Raw genomic sequence first — 22562 nt, forward strand, 5'->3', positions numbered from 1 at the left:
AACTTTATAAATAAAACATGATAATTTCTTTTAAAACTTTTAGTTGATTCTACCTGTAGTCGGCAGTTAGCACTACGCTAATGATTATTCGAAATCAAAATAACTTTTCTCATTTAAAAATCATATTTTATTAATAAATACATTTACGGAAATTTTGTTATTTTAATGTAAAGTCATTCTTCTTTATCGTCGACAAAAATGGTTGAATCGTTTTTTTCCAAAATTTCCGGTTTCTCGTGCAAAAGGTTCGTGACATAACGGACGAAGTACGGTAGGCTTTTGAAGATGTTGAGATACTCCTCTTCGGGGGACGTCATGACTGCTTCGTCTTCGGTATTGTGATCTAAAAATTAATTATTAGTTGTTGTGTTATTATGTTTTATAGCAAGATTATATTTTATACGTTTTACTTGTATTATTTACAAAAATAATAAAAATAAAATAATTAAACCCGTACCATATTTTTAGCACACGTACTAAACAAAAATATAGCACTTAAAAAATACTTGTTATTACCAGTTTTGTACTGTTCAATAGGAATCGCCAGTATGGAAGATAAGCAGTACAGAAATATTATTGAATTTTTCATTGTAAATGATAATCTTGAACTAACTAGATGCCTTACGCATGTGTATGTGACTATCGTTCTAACGAAAAAGGTTGACGATAGTACAAGGCCTGCTTAGTACTTACCCTACAAGTACATCTTCAAAATGGTAATTTTCATAATTTACGTATCAGCTGCAATAATTTTTACATAGGTAATTGGCAATTGGCATTTTACATACTTAGGTACTTATAACCACGAAGCATTATCACAGCGATGCGTTAGTAGGTCACTATATTTTTTATGTAACTTTTATTTTATTGAAGACCTCTGTGGCTCAGTGGTGAGCGCATTGGTAGCTCAAACCGGGGGTCGCGGGTTCGAATCCCGCCGATAAAACAAAAAGTTTTCAAAAGTTCCTGGGTCATGGATGTGTATTAAATATGTGTATCATATAATAAAAATCTTAAATATACGTATAATATAAAAGTACGCGTATTAAATATATTTCCGTTGTCTGGTACCCGTAACACAAGTCCTTCAGGTACTTACCGACGTGGTGTGAAGCATCCATAGATATTATTATTATTATTTTATTACTTTCTTACAAAATGACTAAAGGCAAGAATGTCGTCCTAAAACTTTTCATTATTTCGACCAACCAAAAAATATGCAGGAAAACTTTCAGCTTTTATAATGTGACGAAAGTCTGTCTGTCGCTGGTTCTTGTGTAGAAGACGTTTCTGCACGCACGAAGTTCACAGCGTTCTCGCATGTACTGGGTAAATATTACAATCATAGTCACAACGGTTAGGCAAATTACAATCAATGATGATTATGTCTATTATATAATTGAAGTCTTTAAATTACATTATTAGGTCATTGGTGCTTATTATGTAGTATCACAGTATAATTAATACAATTAAGTGCTTCAGGCATAGGTAATGTCACAACACACGCAAAGCTGAGGCTGATAATTATGGTCAATTTTTTCTCAAACTTTATGTACTTACTAAGTAAATAATTTTATATCATAGCTTTTCACAGAAAATACGCAAATTATTATCATTATAGGTAGTTATTTCTTTAAAAGTTTGTACTACTGTCTAGTGTCTATACTGTCTACGTCCATATACAACAGTCATCTTATCACTAATATAATATCATAATGTAACAGCTTGACATTGTAGAGTTAAAGTATTCCTATGTTAAAAATAAGCAAACATTTAAAGTGCATGTTAATTTCGACGAATCCAATGAAAGTTTGAAAATATCTGACTCTACAGCTCTATATAAACTCAAAATCAATCCTAAACACGAGAAATTAAAGTGTAGCAGGATGAAAATCATATTATTTTTAACGTTTGCAGTCGGTCTACTGTTCTCTACAACAAGATGTGAAGACAAGGACAAGAGTTCGGGAGATGATAAGAAGAAATCTTCAGAAAACAAGAGCATAAAAGAAGACTTCGATCTTATGCAAATTATGACGGACTGCAACGACACCTTCCGTGTTGAGATGAGTTAGTATTTAAAACCAATACTTTTTTATATCAATTATTATTTTGCGTAAGTAAAAGTATTCTTAATCCTCATCAACTAATAATAGTCAAACACCACTGGTTTCCAAAAGAGGTTACAACTTACATAGTTCGGCAACTATGTAACCTCTTTTGGAAGTCGCTTAAAAATTGAGCACTGTCGCACGTCGCTACGTTGAATATAAGTAATAAATTATTGATATTATAATAAATTTAATTAATTACTTAATGTTAATTTTTTTCCTACTACAACTTTTTAAGGTTACTAAAAATAATCATTCTTATTATCATTACGGCCTTTATTCAGAATAAAATATGAATGTTAATAATATGAAATAATCTGCCAAGTGCGAAACGGACTCGCGCACGAAATTTTTTTTCAACTCTGAAGAATTTCAACTCTCTAGCTATTACCGTTCTTGAGTTACAGCCTGGAGACAGACGGACAGACATCGAAGTCTCAGTAATAGGGTCCCGTTTTTACCCTTCGGGTACGGAACTCTACAAAACATATCACGTTAATTTTAATTTTTGATTCTATTATTTTTATAGCCTATTTACAGTCCCTCAATTCCAGTGGCAGTTTTCCGGATGAAACTGATAAAACTCCTAAGGTTGGTATCCCAATTTAAATAATAATTAATTTGAAAATAATTAATTACCAAAACAATTATATTCCCTATACTAACTTCCGTCCTAATTTGACCTTCCCTGGATTACTACGAATATTCAAGACTAAAATTAGCCAAATCGATTCAGCCGTTCTTTAGTTTTAGCTGGACTCAAAAAATTAAAAGTCATTTTTATTTTGTAACCGACTTCCAAAAAGGAGGAGGTTATAATATGTTAGTCTGATTATATTTCTTTTGTATGTTCAACGATCACTTTGCCGTTTGTGGACCGATTTTCAAGATTTTTTATAGATAGGTGACGGAATAAAACTGCAGGCTTTAATAAAACTGTTATTTTTACAAAATATCATGTCCAGATGTGTGTGGATTTTGTGTCTTTATAAGAGCATTCTTTCGTCCTTTAGTCTTGGAACCGAATTCTGGCTTGGCTCCATACGACACGTGCATCATTTTTCTTGTCATAAAATCAGCTTTTATTGTCCTAATTAAAGACGTGAGTAGAAGAATCAGATAACTAACATTTTACAATTTACGGGCAACTACTAATATTTCCCTTTTAATTTAAACAAACCTTGTTACTTACCTACTTCGTCATCTGGCTAATATCAACATGTTTTTGTGTCCTAAAGCCTCCAATCTCCATTTATGCAAAAAACGGCAATTTTTCATCAATTACTGTTACCTGCTTTCTACACTCATGTCTTCAATTATACTTAGAGCAAACATCGATAGATGCTGAAAAGTTTAAGATATTGACTTATTTTCAGTGTTTCCTTCGATGTGTATTGGAAAAGAGTGAGATCGCTTCGGAGGACGGGGTGTTCGACACCGAGCGGACTGCCGAAATATTCACCTTGATCAGAGGAGACATGCCGATTAATGATGTCAAGGAAACAGCTACTGAATGCGCTGAACGAAGTATGTATTTTTTACCGACTAGGTATATTTTTTGTCCAGCATAATAATATTATACAGAATGTAACAAAACAAAGTGATAATACTTTAGGGTTTGTATGTGTTCCTTATACAGTGTGTTAGTGTAAACACCGTTATCCTTGAAACCATCAAATGAGCCCGTCAAAATGAACAACTTTTTCTATGAGAACAATGCTGGGAACTCAAAAAACATGCCGTCTTCATACCCATATGGATGCCCGGATCGGCAATTATTTGTATGGGTATGAAGACGGCGATTTATATGACCAAGCCAGCCAGCGTTATGAGTTTGCCCATACAAAAGATTAAAAAATATACTCTTTCAGCGCTGCTACTTTCACAATGAACTCTGTACAGCGGACTCATGCATCCCGTTAAGTATTATTATTTTGTTTAGTAAAACCCTGTATAGATGCAAAGGAGTACCTGCCTTTTGATTTAGAAATTGTGCTTGTAGGTATTATGACTTTAAATGCAGCACTCAGAGTGGAACATTAATTACATAAGTAAATGTAATTAATCTACGAATAATAAAAACTAAGGAATCGCAACTCCCATACTATTACCGTTATAAATTTGGTTCCTTTTGATCTGTCATGTAACATCAGCCTAGTATCGCTCAAGGTCACCTAAATATTGCAAATGTATTGAAATGTGTACCTAAGGAGTAAGGTACACTTTTTTGACAAGTATTGTGGAGCATGTTTTTGACGGAGTTAATTTTCCTTAGTTTTTATTATTCGTAGTAATGAATTCAAATTTTTTACATAAACCACTATCTGTCAATCTCTTCATTAAATTGAAGGTTAATCATAATTAAATGTCTCTGAGTACGGCGGTTAATTCCGGGGACTATATTTGAAATTGTACGGTAATATCTATACTCGGATACAAACAAATAACAACAATTTTATTTAAAATTAATTAATATTATTGGACGGGAAAATCACATGCATCGGTATTATATTGTGAATCTGATGGTAAGCGACTTCTGCAACCCGTAGGACAGTGTTTTTGCTTAGTGCGGCAGGCGGCTACGCCGCAAGGTAGTTAGGTAAACAAACTAGAGGATTTGTACACTTAGGCTGGTACTCTACTACGGGTACTAGTCAGTACTCAAGATGCATTTCGGTCTCAAGACACGGTTCAGGTTCTGTGATTGCTTGGCTATCAAAATTTGGACCAATCACAGAGCAGAACCGCGTCTTGAGACCGGGTCGCATCTTAAGTAGGTACTGACTATTTATACCAGTTTTTTAGTAAAATTTTCAGGGGTAAACAATAAACTATTTTATTTAATGATGGTTGAACTTATCAATAAATTAAAAATGCAGTATGGTGGCAAATCTTATTATCTATGAACCTAAGACCTTTAATTTATTGATAAATTTATCAATCATTCAATAAAATCGTTTGTTAATTTTATTATATACCCCTGAAAATTTTATTAAAAGGACATACAGGATTTGGCAGGCGTTAACCGGTAAGTCCGGTAACCTATCTTAATAGTCCAACATTAATATTATTTATTGTGTAGATGCTATTGTTTTTGTTACAGTTGAGGAGACGTGCAAGTGTGAACGCTCGTACGACTACTTGAAATGTTTGTTTGAAACAGGAATATCCAAATCCACAACATGATAGTGATCAAGAAACACTGCTCGACCAAATATAATATGGCGTATCCTGGCGATGAAACGTAGTTTTAGTAGTAGATGTAGTAAACTTGCAATTATTAAAATGCCTATTGCCTTGTAAGTAATTTTGTTTTATTCATACAACGCGTATATTATAAACAATCAAAGGTCTTTCATATTTAGTTTCGTTCTTCTGAATATTCACTCTACAATTGGAAGGGTACTCAAATAAAATTCAGTAAAAAATAAAATATATAAATGCTTTAATCGATAATTACGCCGAATAGAGAGACTAGAATTTTCACCACCGTCGTGCTTGGCTCAACGTCCTTAGTCGCCGAACAAACTCTGCCAGACGGAGTTCAACCAACCTGATTCCGGTTCTCTGAAAATATGATAAGCAATTTTTTACACAAAAAAATTAAAACAAGTGAAACAAGTTTTGTTTTGCGGGCCCCGAGCGGCACTCATATAGCTATGTAACCAACATAATATAAAGAACAGTTCATAAAATATTCCAAAGCAAAAAACAAGTGTTGGTGAATGACGTCAAGACTCAAGTGGTCTTATTCCATGGTACTGCGTTTTACAAAAAAATCTATTGTCTCGAAAATCATGGAAATTCTGATGAAGCTCTGTGTAGAGTTTTTCTGTGTGTATGCCAGCCAGATGTTATAATGCCAGCGTAGGTTTTTGACTTTTGAAATTAGGAAGTTTATGATAATAAGTATATTATTTTGTGTAAATGTAAGAATACTAACTCCTTGTTACAGTTGTACATATTATTGACTTTCCTCACATCGCCTCTACTGAGTCCGTCCCTTTGTCCTAGTTTGGCTCCGCTTACCTATGAAAATAATATTATTATGATTACTTACTTCATCTATACTCTATACTAGGGAATAGGGTAGGGGATTGACCGGAGGCCCAATCCCCTACCCTATTCCCTTCCCTTCCCTACCTTCTCCTATTCCCTTCCCTTCCCTACCCTCCCCTATTACCCTATTCCCTCTTAAAAGGCCGGCAACGCACCTGCAGCTCTTCTGATGCTGCGAGTGTTCATGAGCGACGGAAGTTGCTTTCCATCAGGTGACCCTTTTGCTCGTTTGCCCCCTTATTTCATAAAAAAAATACTAATATTATAAAGCGGAAGAGTTTGTTAGTTTGTTTGTTTGTTTGAACGCGCTATTCTCAGGAAGTACTGGTCCGATTTGAAAAGTTCTTTCAGTGTTAGATAGTCCATTTATTGAGGAAGGCTATAGGCTATATTTTATCACGCTAAGACTAATAGGAGCGAAGAAATAGAGGAAAGTGTGGAAAAAACGGGGGAAATAATTTGAAAGGGCTTATTTGAACGCGCTAATCACAGGAACTACTAGTAGAATTTGAAAAATTCTTCCAGTGTTAGATAGCCCATTTATTGTCCAAGGCTATTAGTTATATTTTATTACGCTACGACTAATAAAAACGAAGAAATAAAGGAAAGTGTGGAAAAAACGGGGGAAATTATTTGAAAGGGCTTATTTGAACGCGCTAATCTCAGGAACTACTAGTCCGATTTGAATAATTCTTTCAGTGTTAAATAGAAAAAAATAGAGAAAGGCTCTAGGTATTATTTTATCACGCTAAAACTAATAAGAGCGAAGAAATAAAGAAAAGTGTGGAAAAAACGGGGTAAATTAATTGAAAGGGCTTATCTCACGAACTACGGGAGCAATGTTTCTGTTATTTGGCATACAATATAAGTAGACCACGTGAAGGTATGATCCTATTGCTATTTTTTGTGGACTAATTTGTCTGTGAAATATCTAATTTACGCGGGCGAAGCCGCGCGGAACGTTATATTTTGCGTGGTCACGACATCACGCGTAAACGGCTGGACCCATTTTGCTAAAATTTGGTATAAAGATACTTTGAGTCCCGAAAAAGAACATAGGATACATTTTGTCTCGGAAAAATGTACGGTTACTGCACAATATACTTATGATTTGCCTGTAAACTATTCAATCAAGGGCGTCTCCAAGGGGGGGCAGGGAGGGGCAGCTGCCGCCCCCTGAAGATTCTAAAAAAGTTGCCAAATATAATGCAAACAACTACCACTATAATATTAAAATCTGGTAATAGATGTAAGGCTCGTAGTACAAGTGAAAAGCTTCATGTGCTGTCGCTTCGCATGAGAAAAGTATGAATTGTAGTAGGTAAAGTCAACTTGCCCCCCCCCCCCCCCCTGCACCCCCTGCACCCCCTGCACTATCGGCTGGCGACGCCCTTGTATTCAATCTATTCTGATGGAATTTGGTATGGAGATACTTTGAGTCTCGGGAAAGGACAAGGAATACTAATTTTGTCCAGGAAAATGTACGGTTCCCGCACAATAAACTTTTATAATTATCGCCTAAACCAGGGCTTCCCAAACTTATTTGTACTGTGACCCCCTTGGGACTTTGCCATTTCTTTACGACGCCCCTCAACCCAGCCCCCAAGAATACTTTCTAATTTTAGAACTAGCCTATCCAACATAGGTTATCATAAAACACTATTTGGATATTTATATTGTTATTAGGAAATTAGGAAATAATGACCAAATCAAAATACAAGCATAAGCCAGCAAGGCTGGCTAAAGTGAAGGATGCGCTTGCTTTTCTGAGCATAGCTTCTGAAACCGGGGATTTAGACTGCCCGGGATATATGAAAGACATAATGGGCGAGGCGTTTACTCGATTTGGTTGTGTTGACAATGTTGCGACGCCTAGGAGCGTCGCGACGCACAGTTAGGGAAGCCCTGGCCTAAACTATTTAGCCCGGCCGCACATTGTCCGAATTCTGATCATAAACAGTTAAAAAGACCCCGCACACTATCCGAAATATCCTTCCGGCGAGTTCGAGCTCACTCGGCTCAGTACAAAATGTAAGAGACAGCGCGGACGTTCAACTGTTTCTGATCAGAAATTTCGGACAATGTGCGGCCGGGCAATCTATTTTGATGAAATTTGGCATGGAGATTGGAGATACTAATTTGAATCTGCGACAAGGAATGTTTTTGTCTCGGAAAAATGTGCGGTTCCCGCACAATATAATGTTCTGATTTGCGCGTAAACTATAAACTAAAGTCCACGCGGACGAAGTCGCGGGCAACAGCTAGTATATTATAAAGGATCTTAATTAATGTTATGTTTATTGTGTTTTTGTGCATTAGCGGGCCACTAGACGAGCAAATTTTTTGCGTAATATCATCAATATCTAGGGTTATATTTAACATATTAATTTATACGTGAGAGAGCCATGCTTCGGCACGAATGGGCCGGCTCGACCGGAGAAATACCACGTTCTCACAGAAAACCGGCGTGAAACAGCGCTTGCGCTGTGTTTCGCCGAGTGAGTGAGTTTACCGGAGGCCCAATCCCCTACCCTTTTCCCTTCCCTACCCTTCCCTATTCCCTTCCCTTCCCATCCCTATCCTCCCCTATTACCCTATTCCCTCTTTAAAGGCCGGCAACGCACCTGCAGCTCTTCTGATGCTGCGAGTGTCCATGGGCGACGGAAGTTGCTTTCCATCAGGTGACCCGTTTGCTCGTTTGCCCCCTTATTTCATAAAAAAAAAACATTGTAATTTGTGCGCCTTCAGTGTAATAATCTAAAATTCTAAACTGTTCAATAACATTGAAGCGTGATATTGCACAATACAATTGATCACCTTATTTCATAAAAAAAAAAACATTATAATTTGTGCGCCTTCAGTGTAATAATCTAAAATTCTAAACTGTTCAATAACATTGAAGCGTGATATTGCACAATACAATTGATCACCTTATTTCATAAAAAAAAAAACATTGTAATTTGTGCGCCTCCAGTGTAATAATCTAAAATTCTAAACCGTTCAATAAAATTGAAGCGTGATATTGCACAATACAATTGATCATCTCGGGGCTGGCTTAGATTTTAACCTATTATAATATTCAAACCAGATTTTAGAACTATTACTTACTTAATTTAAATATGATTTTTTTTTAATTATTTTTACGCATAATTATAAATACTTTATTGACAATATTTCTTACCCTTGGTTCAATAGTTTTTTGAGAGTTCTTGGAGAAGGCGTACTCTGAGTAGTGCATGACGCTGTTGTAGTCGTACGACACCTTGTAACCGTCGACCTCTTTCGGGTCCGCCTTCTTGAAGTTGTTTTCAGCGCCTGAAATATAAGTGCAGTTAATTCACATCCTCGTGTAAATGAGACTTAAATATGTGCACAAAGTAAGAAAAGAATGGAAATAGAGTTTTTTAATGCACTTTAAGCTCTAAAACGCCACATTACTATCACTATAATTTCCGTGTCATTCTGCCTGTCACAAATCTACAAGTGGGAAGCCGGCTACATGAATTTGCAGCAGATGACGTGTCGTCGCGACACTACTGGTTTCTATGTATTTCTATGAATAAGTGTTAGCTTCGTGTCGCTAGCTGCTGCGCAGGGTATTTCATAGAAATGCATAGAAACCAGTAGTATCGCGACGACACGTCGTCTGCAGTTGCTTTATGTCGTCCGCTACAAACCGGCATAGGCACCTTTATTCACAAGGGATTCCAGACCATAAAGTTAATATACCTAGCGGAATAGAGCAACAATCTCGAGCTGTCAAACGAAACCAAAATTGGTTTTCATCTGTGTGAAAAATATGTGTACGTATACACTTACACAAGCATGATTGAACATGAATTCTATGAGATTAAATTGTCAAAAACATAATAAAACCAAAATAACTACTCGGATGTAAGCTCCAGCTTTCTGGCGAAGTAGTTTCGGCGGTGAAAACCTTACCGAATTTGATGTTATTGTAGTTGATGGTAACGAAGTCGTCTCTCTCTGGTCGGCTCTGCTCGTGGAAGAAGCCGACAGCGTGCAGCAGCTCGTGCAGCACCGTGCCCTTCTTGCTCACGCAGCCCGGAATCTGCAGGTTCACTTCTTGACGACCACCTGGATATACAATCATTTAACGCCAATTAATGCTAATCAGCTGATATTGTATGATGAATGTTTAACATTCTTGTTTTGAAATAATTATTATTTTAAGCCCGTCACAGACTTAAATACTATAACTATCATATATATTAATATATTTATAGCTAGACATATTTTCTATACTAAATCCACATGCCACAGAAATATATATTATAGCTGAGTGTGTGGTCACGCGAAATTAGTATAGAAAATATATATTAATATGCCGAGCTATAAATATATTAATACATATTATCTAAGTCTGTGACGAGCTTTAACTTGGATTTTTAGGAAACGGAACTCTAAACATTGTCTATTTGTATGTCAGTATATCATTGCCACCTTTTTCCCAAACAATAAAAATGTTATAAACTTAAATATTTGGTTAAAATAAGTACCTATAGAAAATAACTTTCAAAATAAGGACTCTACATATAGTCTCTACACTTTCCTCCATGCAATTCTTAACATTATTTGATCGGCTTTATATTCTTAACAGTGTTCAAAGCAATAGTTAATGCATCATCAACAACTCTCTCGTGTTCTTTCACAAGATTTCCTCCTTCACTAAACTATGTGGGTTTCTTAAAATTCAAGTTCAAATTACCAATCCGTCCCACGCTGGACCAGCAGCCGGTGTTCTCTCCGGTGATGACGATGTAGTCCTGCTGGCCATTGTACGGCACGAACCGCAGACACGTTAGCCTGTGGTAGTCCGCGATCGCCTTCATTATGATCTCCCGCTGGGCTGAACCTGACCATACATTACATAAGTAGGTATCTATTTTCAAGGTCTCCATTTAATTTTTTTTTATGAAATAAGGGGGCAAACGGGTCACCTGATGGAAAGCAACTTCCGTCGCCCATGGACACTCGCAGCATCAGAAGAGCTGCAGGTGCGTTGCCGGCCTTTTAAGAGGTAATAGGGGAGGGTAGGGATGGGAAGGGAAGGGAATAGGGGAGGGTAGGGAAGGGAATAGGGTGGGGATTGGGCCTCCGGTAAACTCACTCAGTCGGCGAGCGCAAGCGCTGTTTCACGCCGGTTTTCTGTGAGAACGTGGTATTTCTCCGGTCGAGCCGGCCATTCGTGCCGAAGCATGGCTCTCACACGTCCCACGTTTTCATATGGCAAAAGTTAATGTTAACTGAATAAGGATGTACAAAGTTGCGGTACCCATTTAGATGTTGGGCATATCATCATGATATATTATATCGCAGGTAGGTATGGAAAGGACACCATATTATATAATGCTTCCCGTGGGTTTCTGTTAGGTCATCTACAATAGTTTTATAATATAATTGGCACTTTAAAAGTTCATACTAAACCATCAAGGCTTATATTGTTGAATGTTGGCTATCCTAGTATTTTCAAACAAATATCAGTGCCAATAAAATAATATGATGACAGCGGCGTAAGATAGTTTGTAGTTTCAACATTTACTAAAAATGACACGAAATAACTTACTGAACCGTCCTCCAATTTTGTACGGGATGTGCCCGTTCGGCCACTGCAGGGACTCCACCCGTATGCCGTTCTTGCCCCTCAGCGGGATTAGGATGTCACCCTCCGCGTAAGACCCCAGCTCCTCCGGGTTGACCAGCGATGACTCTGACCATGTCGCTACGGCATCGCCTTATATATGCACACAAAAACAAATAATATTGCACTCACCATGGCCACCATAGAAAGTGTTATTATTAGGGTAGAAGCGTAAGTGTTTCTATTTATTCGCATTTCTATTTTATTTATTTTATTTATTTATTTTAATGCACAAAACACATTACAATCGAAATGAAATAGCATGATAAATACAGTTTATGACCTGGATTGTAAAGTAACATATGTGCACACTATTAAAAAAAATACTTTTAAACTATAACATTAGCTCATTAACTAATACTTATAATTTATGTATTTAAAATGAAAAAGAAAAAAAAAAAGGTGAACAATAAAAATAGGTTATTTGGAACCTTCTAAGGTGATATGGAGGATGTCTTTAACAATCTTTATAAACGATTGAAGCTTATCAAAAATGTCTAAATTTTTATTTTGTTTTGAATAATTATTGTATTGACGAGCCATGCGTGTTAAGGGGTTAAAATAGGATATATTATTTTTGTATATTTGCAAGGCAAACAGGTTAATGTTATTTGCTCTACGAGCACTAAATTTAATATTGAAGCTAATATGCGAGAGCAAGTTAGGTGAGTCTAATAAATTATTTATGATTTTATAGAAGTTAAGAAGATCAAAGAAGATGCGCCTATTCTCAAGAGTCTGTATTTTGAGATTAATAAGCCTATCGTGATAGTTTAAATTAGATCGTCCTGGGTTATAACGGTAAAAAAGAACCTTGACAAATTTCCTTTGTACGCGCTCAATGTCCTTTACGTGGACTTTATAATTAGGAGACCATACGGGGCTCCCATACTCTAAGATAGTCCTCACGAGAGTTAAGAATAGATATAGAGAACTGTTAGGTTTTTTGAAATCTTTAGTTGTCCTTAAAACAAATCCTTGAATTTGATTGGCTTTGCAAATAATGTGTTCATAATGAGCACGAAAGGAAAGTTTCTCGTCAAAAAGGACACCCAAATCTTTAACAACTTGAACGCGGGTAAGTGCTTGACCATCAATGCTATATATCCAGTTAATTTTATTACGTTTTTGAGTGAATGAAATAACAGAGCACTTACCAACGTTCAAGTACATACGATTTGCTTTAGACCAATCTGATATTTTGTCAATGTCTCGCTGAAGGGCCAAGCAGTCTTCATTTTTAGATACCAATCTGAAAATCTTAAGGTCATCTGCGTACAATAGACAATTACAAGACAGTTCAAGTATTAAATCGTTTATGAAAATCACGAATAATAGAGGCCCTAGGTGGGAACCTTGAGGTACTCCCGATGTAACATTGGCTGGTGAGGAAATGAAACCCTTCAACGCTACTAGTTGATTCCTGTTCATTAGATAGGAGCATATCCATCTATACAAGTTTCCATGAATACCATAGGACGCTAATTTACGACAAAGTAGGCGATGATTTACTTTGTCAAAGGCCTTCGTATTATGGCAATAACAAATAAATAAGTTAAGATACCTAACATTTATAAAGCTGAAAAGTAGATTAGAGTAGACTGAAGTAAAAGCACGTAAAGTTTAAACATAACATAAAAGACAAAGTGATATTAATTTTTTTTATAAAATAAGGGGGCAAACGAGCAAACGGGTCACCTGATGGAAAGCAACTACCGTCGCCCATGGACAATACGGACTAGGTAAGGAATTATTTGGCGAATACAAAAACAGAAAACTTACTTACCACTATCATTTTTTGGGGAGCCAAAAGCTTCCGGGCCGAGACGGGACAAATCAATAGTATCTTCCTCGTCGATCGAATTGCTTATAACATTTGCAAACATCGAATTATCGTCGTTTAGAGGCAACGAACAGTGCCCACAAATTAGACTTAGAAGAATAACGAAAAACATTTTGAATTTTGTTTTTAGTACTAGACAGTGTAAGGAAGTAGAGTAGTATGAGCCAGAAGCGTAAGATACCCGTAATATATACCACCTCGTACAGTGTCTTAGTGTAAACAAAACAAGGTTCGTTACTCCTACGCTTCCTGATAAAGGATGTAACTCCAAATTATGTAGACTAACCGATAACAGTTTTCCTTATACAGGCTTTTCATCGATCCGTCAGTGCTACTAACATAATAAATAAAAGTTCCGGCGAGGCCAGGGCTCAAGTTTCCGGTAGCCCATAAAAATATTGATTGTTGATACTTAGATCGTAAGTTATGGCTAGAGATGCGCCGAGTTGCAAAGAAGCCGACTAATCGGCCGACTAGTCGGCCATACCGATCATGGCTTCGGATGTTTTCGTAACGCTTCGTTTACTGCTGATTCGGGGGTAAGTCGCATACGCAGCCTGCAAACGTGTCGGATCGTGTTTTGGATATGTTCACGTCATGATACAAATGGTTTTCAGGTTGAATATATTTTAGTATATTTTTACTGTACAATTTCATGTGTAAGATGCAATCTTGTTTTCATTTTTATCTAATTTGTTAATACAAAATCCGAGTCTGATATAATTTTATTAAATAAGAATAGATTTTCGTTATAAATATTCATTGAAAAGATATTATTACGTTATGTTTGGTATTTAAGATACAATTTTTATTTAATATCCAAATGTAGGTAAGTAATACACATTTCTTTGCCAGACAGTAATTTCAGAAACAATTCATTTAATTTCAACATTATGAATGTTTTTTAAATATACATAATTTCAATAAAATATACACGGACGTAAAAAAAATATAATTAAAAAAGCCGGATAGTCGGCGGTTTTTGCCGACTATTCGCCGACTAGTCGCCAACTACAAAAGTGGCCGGATAGTCGGCTTTACCGACTAGTCGGCGACTAGTCGACACATCTTTATTTATGGCTAAGATTCTAATGCAGGCACGGTCGCAGACTACAACTCCTAGCTAGATTTGAAGGGGATCGATAAACGAACTTCAGCGTAATGACTTACGTATTTGTGAGTTAAGACTTAAGACCTAAGTATATGTATGGTTATATACCTTTAAAAACATTTTATTTTTATTTTCGGTACCCTAAAAAGAAATCTTCCAAAAGGAAGTGCATACACGATTATGAGGTATGAAGTCATGCGTCATCTGAATATTATCGCGTAAGTAAATAGGCTTTGCTGCTGTTTTCGGATGTAATTTCCTTACATAATAATGTTTTATCAATTACCTGTATGACGGAAGGAAGTTTTGATGCTATTAACGTAATTTGTGTACCTACTGATAACAAATTAATTATTATTGTAGCAGGTACTAATTATTGCCTGCAACTTCGTTGACACCGAAAATTGTATATACAGGAACCGTACATTTTTCCGTGATAGAGGATATCCTGTGACCTCTCTCGGCACTCTAAATATGGATGTGGATGGTGGAAGAAAAGGTAGGCCAAACTTTGTCTCCCCGCGTCCGGACCCCGCGTTCATACAGTTTACTAAAAGTTGTTCCTGGCTTTGGGGTACAGTTTTTTAAATTATTTTGACTATAAAACGTTTGTCACCTTTTATTTGTCTAGAGTCTAGTTCAGCTATCCCCAACCCGCGGCCCACGTTCCGCATGCGGCCCGCCGCGCCGTGCCGGGACTTTATCTGAGGCCCGCGTGCTGTTAAACCATTTTGAAAACGCCCACCGGCAAAATAATGTAAAGTAGTTGTGTAAGTCATAATTTTTAGGGTTCCGTAGCCAAATGGAAAAAAACGGAACCCTTATAGATTCGTCATGTCTGTCTGTCTGTCTGTCTGTCCGTCCGTATGTCACAGCCACTTTTCTCCGAAACTATCAGAGCTATACTATTGAAACTTGGTAAATAGATGTAGTCTGTGAACCGCTTTAAGATTTTGATACAAAAATGGAAAAATTATAAAAATTTTTAAGGGTCTCCAATCCCCATAGATACAACTGAAATTAAAATTTTTTTTTCATCTAACCTATGCGTGTGGGGTATCTATGGATAGGTCTTCAAAAATCATATTGAGGTTTCTAAAATCATTTTTTTCTAACCTGAATAGTTTCCGAGAGACACTCTTCCAAAGTGGTAAAATGTGTGCCCCCCCCCCCCCCCCTCTAACTTCTAAAGTAGGGGCACGATAAGAGTAAAAAAAATATATGATGTACATTACTACAAAAACTACCAACGAAAATTGGTTCGAACGAGATCTAGCCAGTAGTTTTTTTTTATACGTCATAAATGGTAAACTTTAATTTAACTTTCATTAAATCAACTGAAATAAGAAAATAAATCAAAAACCTCTTAATTTCATAAAAGTAAACCTTATTGCTGCTGCGGAACCCTTCATGGGCTAGTCCAACAAGCACTTGGCCGGTTTTTTTCCTATTTTAAATCGTTAATTTTAAAAAACGTTATTTTTCACCCTAAAAATTTTTTGTTGCGGCCCGCGACACCAAGACCAAAACATGTTTGTGGCCCGTATGAAAAAAAGGTTGGGGACCACTGTCTAGTCTCTAGGGCCTATTTATTGGTTTCGATAAACAATATATTTCGCTTCATAATGTATAGCCAAAAGTAACGACAGTTCAACAATCTTTTAATTAATTAAAAAGATAGTGTTTAAAAAATAGGGGACCCGCATTGTTTTCAGCCAAGTTGATGTCGCAAATTTGATGACAAAGTTATAAAACGAAAGTAGGTACTCTAACTGAAATGTGGGAATATTTTTGTTTGGATACCTACCAATAAAAGGTACCAAACTTTTTAGGACATTTCGTGTTTTAGCTTTATCGTCGCAGAACTACGGACAACCTGGCTACAGAGTACAGAGACAGGCCAGGCAGACTTCAGAATTAATAATAAGGTAAAAGCACTAATGGCAGACGCTTTAAGGAAACATAGAACATTTGAATGTTGTAAAATATATATTTATGAAAATAAAGGATTGATAACTTCTTCCATGTCTTCAGTAACTCTTACAAAATAAAACTATTATAATTATTCGCTGACAAATCAATTAAAAAATATATTATTGGTATTTTTGTAAACTTAGTCATAACAACTAATAGATGACATCACAGAAAACGAACATCACTAATAGTAGACACCAATATGAACTAATAGTTGACATAGAACATTACATTACATTTAACATTTTTCCTATTATTAGGTCTTTATTTGCCGTTTTTCAAAAGATTTTATTTACTTCATCATAGTAACTACATGCATAAAAAATATTATCCACGTTGTCTCCTTCTTCTTCTTCCATGCTAAAACTATCTTTCCTTTTATTTTTATTTTTCATATATTTTTTCCTAGCAAATTTATTTTCAGTCTTTAGTCTCCATGCTTCTCTTGCCTCTTCTTTTTTCTTCTTTCTTTTCTCAGCTCTCCCTTTTCTTCTTTTTACTGCTAAAAACTAAAGCAATCGATTTTTAGATCAGTACAAGGTATAATATGTCCATTTTTAGGTACAGTAGTTCTAATTTGTTAGTTTATTAATAGAATTATATTTTCAGAGAATAGTGATGATATTTGCAGTAGAATAAACTACAAAATAACTTTAGTATGTATTGCAAAATGATGATATGAGTTCCATGTCATCTATTAGGTTTTTTACATTTTCAAGAACTAACAGTATATAACACCCTTTATATTGTTATGGAAAATAGATAAAAAATCATAAATAAACATTAATTAGTGTACACAACATGACCATTAATCCAATGAAATCAATAGAAATTACAAAAAATCAAATAAATGTATTCAAAACTTACGTGCAAAATTTCGCCTTCCTTAACCTATTTGCTAAGAAATTGCCGAACGCGTGTTGACGCGGTCACATTATTTACAAAAACTGATCCCATTTTAAAATTTTGTTTCCGAAGGCGTCCCTAATATATTTTTTCACGTCAACAGATAGCTTGAGAAGCTTATAAAATTTACAGTGTTGAGAAAAAATTAGAGTAATTCTTATTTTTATGGTATTTTTGTCGTAAGTAGTTCCGAGTCTACTATTAGTGCTTTTACCTTAATAATAGCAACAGTAGGTGTAGGTCGATGGGTAAATAAAAGCAAGTTTCTCATTATATCTTTTTGTATTTCTAACATATTAGAACAGTATATTCTATGTCATAGTATTTACATGAGCATCTGCTTTGCGAATGATATTATAACTAAAATATTCTCTCTATTTATATTATGTTTGTACAATACAATTTTTAGGCAGAGTGACAAAAGACAGTCGGAAAAATAAAACGCGTATTGTCTACACAGTAGCACGACGTAGTACCCGGTCACACAAACACTAGGTCTCTTTGTGATTCTCTAACTAATTATATATTACAATATACATTTATACCTCTTAACGTTTGCGGATATACGGAATGATAAATTAATTCGGGCTCGCAAAACCAGAAGAGCTAAATATAATATATTCGAAATATTACACTTTACACATTATTCTGTTATTAGTATCCGCATTATCATAGAAAATAAACAGATTTAAGAAATATGTGTAAACGCAACGTTTTTACACTGAAAGAGGGCCCAGCCACTAGCCAGCTTTTCCGAAGTGAATACTAAAGAGGCACATGCGATCGGGACGGTCATTTCCACCGATGTGTCGTCCTGCACTGGCACTGTTTAAAGCTGCATCAGCTACTCTATTCTACGGTACAGCCAGGGTTTTTATCGTTGCTACTGCCTTATGCGGCGTCTTCACCTTGGCCCACGATGGTCTATGGACGCTTCACACAACGTCATGTCATATAAAAACAGACGATTCGGAACGTAGAGCTAGGAATAATAAAAACTTTTATTATTGGTAGGTGTAGAGGCATAATATTATTTGTCTTTAATTGTCCACGTCGTGCACAATGTAAGAAGCAAATTATCCATCATAGCCCAATGTGAGGACTCTATGCCTTATCGCGATAAAAATCAACATCTCTATGTTCACTTAAAATTAGTTGCACCGTACAAAATGGTTTTCACCTGCGCTTTTACCGCGATAAGACAAGCGCACGACTGCACCTTTTACCATCAAATTCCCTGGTGCCTTTATTATCACAAAGTTATTCACAATCATTTTACATTAGTATTTACAACAAAGAATTGACAATGCAATGTATTCGGGTTCAGTAGACTCTAGCTTTACGCCACAGATACATAGAAAAAATAAAGATTTTCCCGTCAATATATACATAACAAGTACACGTCCTTAGAATAATTTATATATACAGTTAGTTTCATATTTACTATGTTGTATGCAGACTATAGACTATACATGGACTGTTAGCAATATCTCGACGCATGATTTATCAAGAAACATAAAAATGAGTACTTTGAACGTCGACTATAATATTTGTCATACAATTATTTTTTATTTTAAAGTTTTAAGTGTAATATTTTTACTAAACAAAAAATTATCAATAGGTGACGTAAACGAGGCTATGCACAAAATATTAAATGCTGGAATAATAATTATATTTAATAAATAAAGCAATCTTTTAACTTTTAGTTTTTAAATATAGGTTCTACAGATACTTACTGTTTTTTATACTTTTTTATTTAAACTAACTTAGGCTTAAAACTGATTACAACATATTTACGCTAATATTCTCAATGACAAACTTTACTGACTATTGTCTATTTTAAATTCTATTTTATATATTTTCTTATTAAATATTCATTTCTTATTTTATATGACTTGAAGGTCCAGCGAAGGAGGTAAGTGTTCATTTTGATGCACACGGTACTAAAATATTTCTTTGTAAAATCATATTCAAGGAGATTGCTAACTTATAGTAGAATCTAGGCCCATCCTAAAAGACATCCACTCCAAAAAATATTTTATTTTAGATGAATTTTGCTCCCTTAAATATTAAGAAACATGTCGGGTCTCGCACATAGTGCCAGTAGAAAAATATATCGCTACGAGTACTTTGGCCGGCCGATATCTAGTCAGTAATCGTGCTCTGAAAACTAAAAAAATCATAGATTTCCGGGCATAGGTTCCTTGCATAAAACATTGTATAACGATAATTTAATAATAATTACGGTCACTCTTACCGCGCGTGCTACGAGTACACATGTAGCTAGTCAATTTAATTGAAATTATAGTAACTTTGGCAGTGAACGTGGCCTTAAGTGCCGACAACCTTCAGTACATCAGCCAAGAGAAGACACAATAAAATGCATAAACCAGGAGCCCACATACGCGATTACGACTAACAGTATTGCGTTTATAATTTTGCTAATAATTTTTTCATATAATTTTACTTCTCATAATAAATATCAGTCATTTTATATTACATAAATAATTTCCGAGGGAGACGTAACGGATAGAGACTATAAATAGATCACACGAGTTGAGTATGTCCACGGGAGGGGGCGCTCAGTGGTCGGGGGGCGGGTCCGGTCACGTGGAGGAGGGGGGCGCGGGGGCGGTGGGGGCGGTGGGGGCACTCGACACCACCACCACGGGCTTGACGATGGTGGTGGCGCTGAGATACCGCGCCGACACCGTCAGCGGCGCCACACTGCCCTTCACCATTTGTGTTTCGACCACCTGCAACGAGCGTTAGTGATTACTGATTAGATAAAGAAAAAGATAAAAAAAGAAAGTGAGGGAGAAAGAAAGATGATACTAGAGATCTGATGATGCTGTACGTTGTCGATTTTCCGACAGACAATCTGCGAATCCGCGAAAATTTAATGCAAAGCAAAGAGTAGAGCTCTTTGCTTGTCATTAAATGTTCGCGGATGTTACGTAAAAAATGTTCTCTTTATGATTTAGGTACTGAATATATTTAATAAATTCGACAGCCAATTTACAAACGTATCAGATTTGACTCTACATTGCACTTCGCTCAAGCAGTGCCATACTACTTAGCAATGGTTTATGTAAAATTCTATACATTTTCGATATACAAGATGCCAAATTATCAATATGTAATTTCGCTAAGTATTATGTATCACCATTGTACTAAATCTTCACGCCCAAACCACTGAACCGATTTTTCTGAAATTTGGTATGGAGATGCTTTAAGTCCTGGGAAAGGACACAGAATACTTTTATCCCGCAAAAATGTGCGGTTCCCGCGCGATAACATTTTTTTGGCGCAACGGCGTTACGGGCTTCATCTAGTTATTACTTATTAAGTATTAGACATATAGTCTGTCAAAAAAGTAAAGAAATTAAAAAGTGGCAACATCGTAGTGTCATCCATTTCAAATCAATCTAAGAAAAAAGGGATGACACCACGATGTTGCCACTTCTTAATTTCTTCACTTTTTTGACAGAGTATAGATTTTTTTTACCTTGTGCGCAAGAGTGTGTGTTTGCAGCTGCAGGTGCGCGGCCGGTTGCGACACCACGATAGGGGACAGACCGCTCACTACCACACCTTCTAGAACAAATCACCAAGTTTAGAACTTACAAACGTACCTACGTCGTACGCTAAAAGATCTTGTGGAAAAGCGTACCCAACCAACTCAAGGTGTAACAAAACAAAGAGATAATACTTTAGGGTGTGTAATGTGTGTCCCGTGTTCAGTTCAGCGTTCAGCGTCGGAGCATTTCTCATAGAAACGTAAGAGTCTAAAGTAACTCTTTCAGCGCTGCCACTTTTACAGTAAACTCTAATAGTGCCTTAAGTGTGATAATACTGTCATTTAGTTTTGTTACGCCTTGTATAAATATATTCGCATATCAGTGAAGTAATCAATACCGATAGGTGTAAGGTCAATTTTTACTGCTTTGCGACAGGACTAAAATATCTTTGAAGATCAATAAAACATAATAATTACAATTATATATTTGTGTGTATAAAGTACACACCTGACGTGACCGCCGTCGGTGTAGACACGATACCATTCTCTTTAACTACCACCGTACTCTCTGTAGTCAACCCTGCAATACAAAGCATTAATTTAAAAAAAAAACAAATTAATAGTATCGTGCCGCTTAGGAGTGATAAGTGATAAGACAAATTTTGATGAAATTAAGGTGATAAAATACAACGCTTACAATTTAACATTGGAGACAAAAATACATTGTTCTAGTAAAATCATACAGGATTTTTTAATTTTTGCAGGCATTGACGGGACAAAAATGTAGTAGTAATAGAATAATTAGTAATTACCATTAGCGTGTACAGTAGGCGCCTGTAGGACCCGCAGGCCGCTGGTGGACAGCAGCTGAAGCGCCGCCGGACCGACCACCAGACCGCCGTTGCCAACCACCTGAGAAAAGGATGTAATGGATTAGTTATCTATTTGTAGAGGTAGTTTGGGGACTTCTTTGTTCAAATCTAAACAACAACAATTAAAAGTATAGATTTTACATGTGAATTTAATAGATATATCAGTTATGATATCTATATATTATGTTATATCAGTCTGGAATTCTTCCTACTCCTCCTATTTTCTTCTGATTAATTTCGTTGCGGGTCCCAAGAGAGCTTTAGCATATCCCTCGAGCTCCCTGAGATCATATCAAAGGGTTTTCGTGGTTTGATACAGCTGTCGATCCTGGCGACACACGAGATACAGTGGTGGAATGTGTGGTGGGCTAAAGCCCGTTTAAAATAATTTATACCAGAGGTATCAAACTAAAACATAAGTAATTCAGACAAAAACACTAACATTATATTTTTAAAACGTGTTCATAGTTTAATAATATTTTGCGAGAAGACATCATTTATCTT

General features: G+C 36.1%; 3 protein-coding genes across 5 annotated transcripts in view; 1 reads left to right on the forward strand and 2 right to left on the reverse strand.

Annotated features, from left to right (window-relative positions):
- Nucleotides 1-1886: 1886 nt before the first annotated feature.
- On the forward strand, nt 1887-5410 carry LOC121727847 (general odorant-binding protein 84a). Of its 2 annotated transcripts, none has more exons than XM_042115875.1 (4): nt 1887-2070; nt 2641-2702; nt 3488-3638; nt 5194-5410. In XM_042115875.1, the coding sequence occupies exons 1-4, from the start codon at nt 1887-1889 to the stop codon at nt 5295-5297; spliced, it is 501 nt and encodes a 166-aa protein (XP_041971809.1). In that variant the 3' UTR covers nt 5298-5410. The 2 variants fall into 2 exon arrangements, with proteins under 2 accessions (XP_041971809.1, XP_041971810.1); XM_042115876.1 differs by having other exon boundaries at nt 5215-5410.
- Nucleotides 5411-5602: 192 nt separating this feature from the next.
- Nucleotides 5603-13787, reverse strand: LOC121728140 (zinc metalloproteinase nas-13-like). Its single transcript, XM_042116255.1, has 7 exons — nt 13619-13787; nt 11758-11925; nt 10900-11046; nt 10113-10268; nt 9352-9485; nt 6055-6140; nt 5603-5678 (listed from the first exon to the last, which is right to left on the reverse strand). Exons 1-7 carry the CDS (start codon nt 13785-13787, stop codon nt 5624-5626), a joined length of 915 nt encoding a protein of 304 aa, XP_041972189.1. The 3' UTR covers nt 5603-5623.
- Nucleotides 13788-19391: 5604 nt separating this feature from the next.
- The window catches only part of LOC121728410 (max-binding protein MNT-like), a 32186-nt gene continuing 29015 nt past the window's right edge, over nt 19392-22562 (reverse strand). The window contains exons 10-13 of one of the 2 annotated variants that reach the window (XM_042116586.1): nt 21999-22098; nt 21695-21766; nt 21175-21263; nt 19392-20422 (exon numbers count right to left, since the gene is read on the reverse strand). In XM_042116586.1, the coding sequence (XP_041972520.1) occupies nt 20273-20422; nt 21175-21263; nt 21695-21766; nt 21999-22098 (411 nt within the window). In that variant the 3' untranslated portion in view covers nt 19392-20272. The remainder of the gene's footprint in view (nt 20423-21174; nt 21264-21694; nt 21767-21998; nt 22099-22562) is intronic. The other variant, XM_042116587.1, reaches the window with a different exon arrangement.

This window comes from Aricia agestis, chromosome 6 (assembly GCF_905147365.1).
Source record: "Aricia agestis chromosome 6, ilAriAges1.1, whole genome shotgun sequence".
Classification (NCBI taxonomy): Eukaryota; Metazoa; Arthropoda; class Insecta; order Lepidoptera; family Lycaenidae; genus Aricia; species Aricia agestis.

What these genes read in the sequence shown, in the direction of transcription:
- LOC121727847 (XM_042115875.1), top strand. Translation starts at nt 1,887, where the DNA reads ATGAAAATCATATTATTTTTAACGTTTGCAGTCGGTCTACTGTTCTCT. An exon ending in CACCTTCCGTGTTGAGATGA is followed by an intron (nt 2,071 to 2,640) that starts GTTAGTATTTAA and finishes TTATTTTTATAG; the next exon opens with CCTATTTACAGTCCCTCAAT. An exon ending in AAACTGATAAAACTCCTAAG is followed by an intron (nt 2,703 to 3,487) that starts GTTGGTATCCCA and finishes ACTTATTTTCAG; the next exon opens with TGTTTCCTTCGATGTGTATT.
- LOC121728140 (XM_042116255.1), bottom strand. Translation starts at nt 13,787, where the DNA reads ATGTTTTTCGTTATTCTTCTAAGTCTAATTTGTGGGCACTGTTCGTTG. An exon ending in CAAAATTGGAGGACGGTTCA is followed by an intron (nt 11,047 to 11,757) that starts GTAAGTTATTTC and finishes ATGTATGGTCAG; the next exon opens with GTTCAGCCCAGCGGGAGATC. An exon ending in CTACAATAACATCAAATTCG is followed by an intron (nt 9,486 to 10,112) that starts GTAAGGTTTTCA and finishes CTTATATTTCAG; the next exon opens with GCGCTGAAAACAACTTCAAG.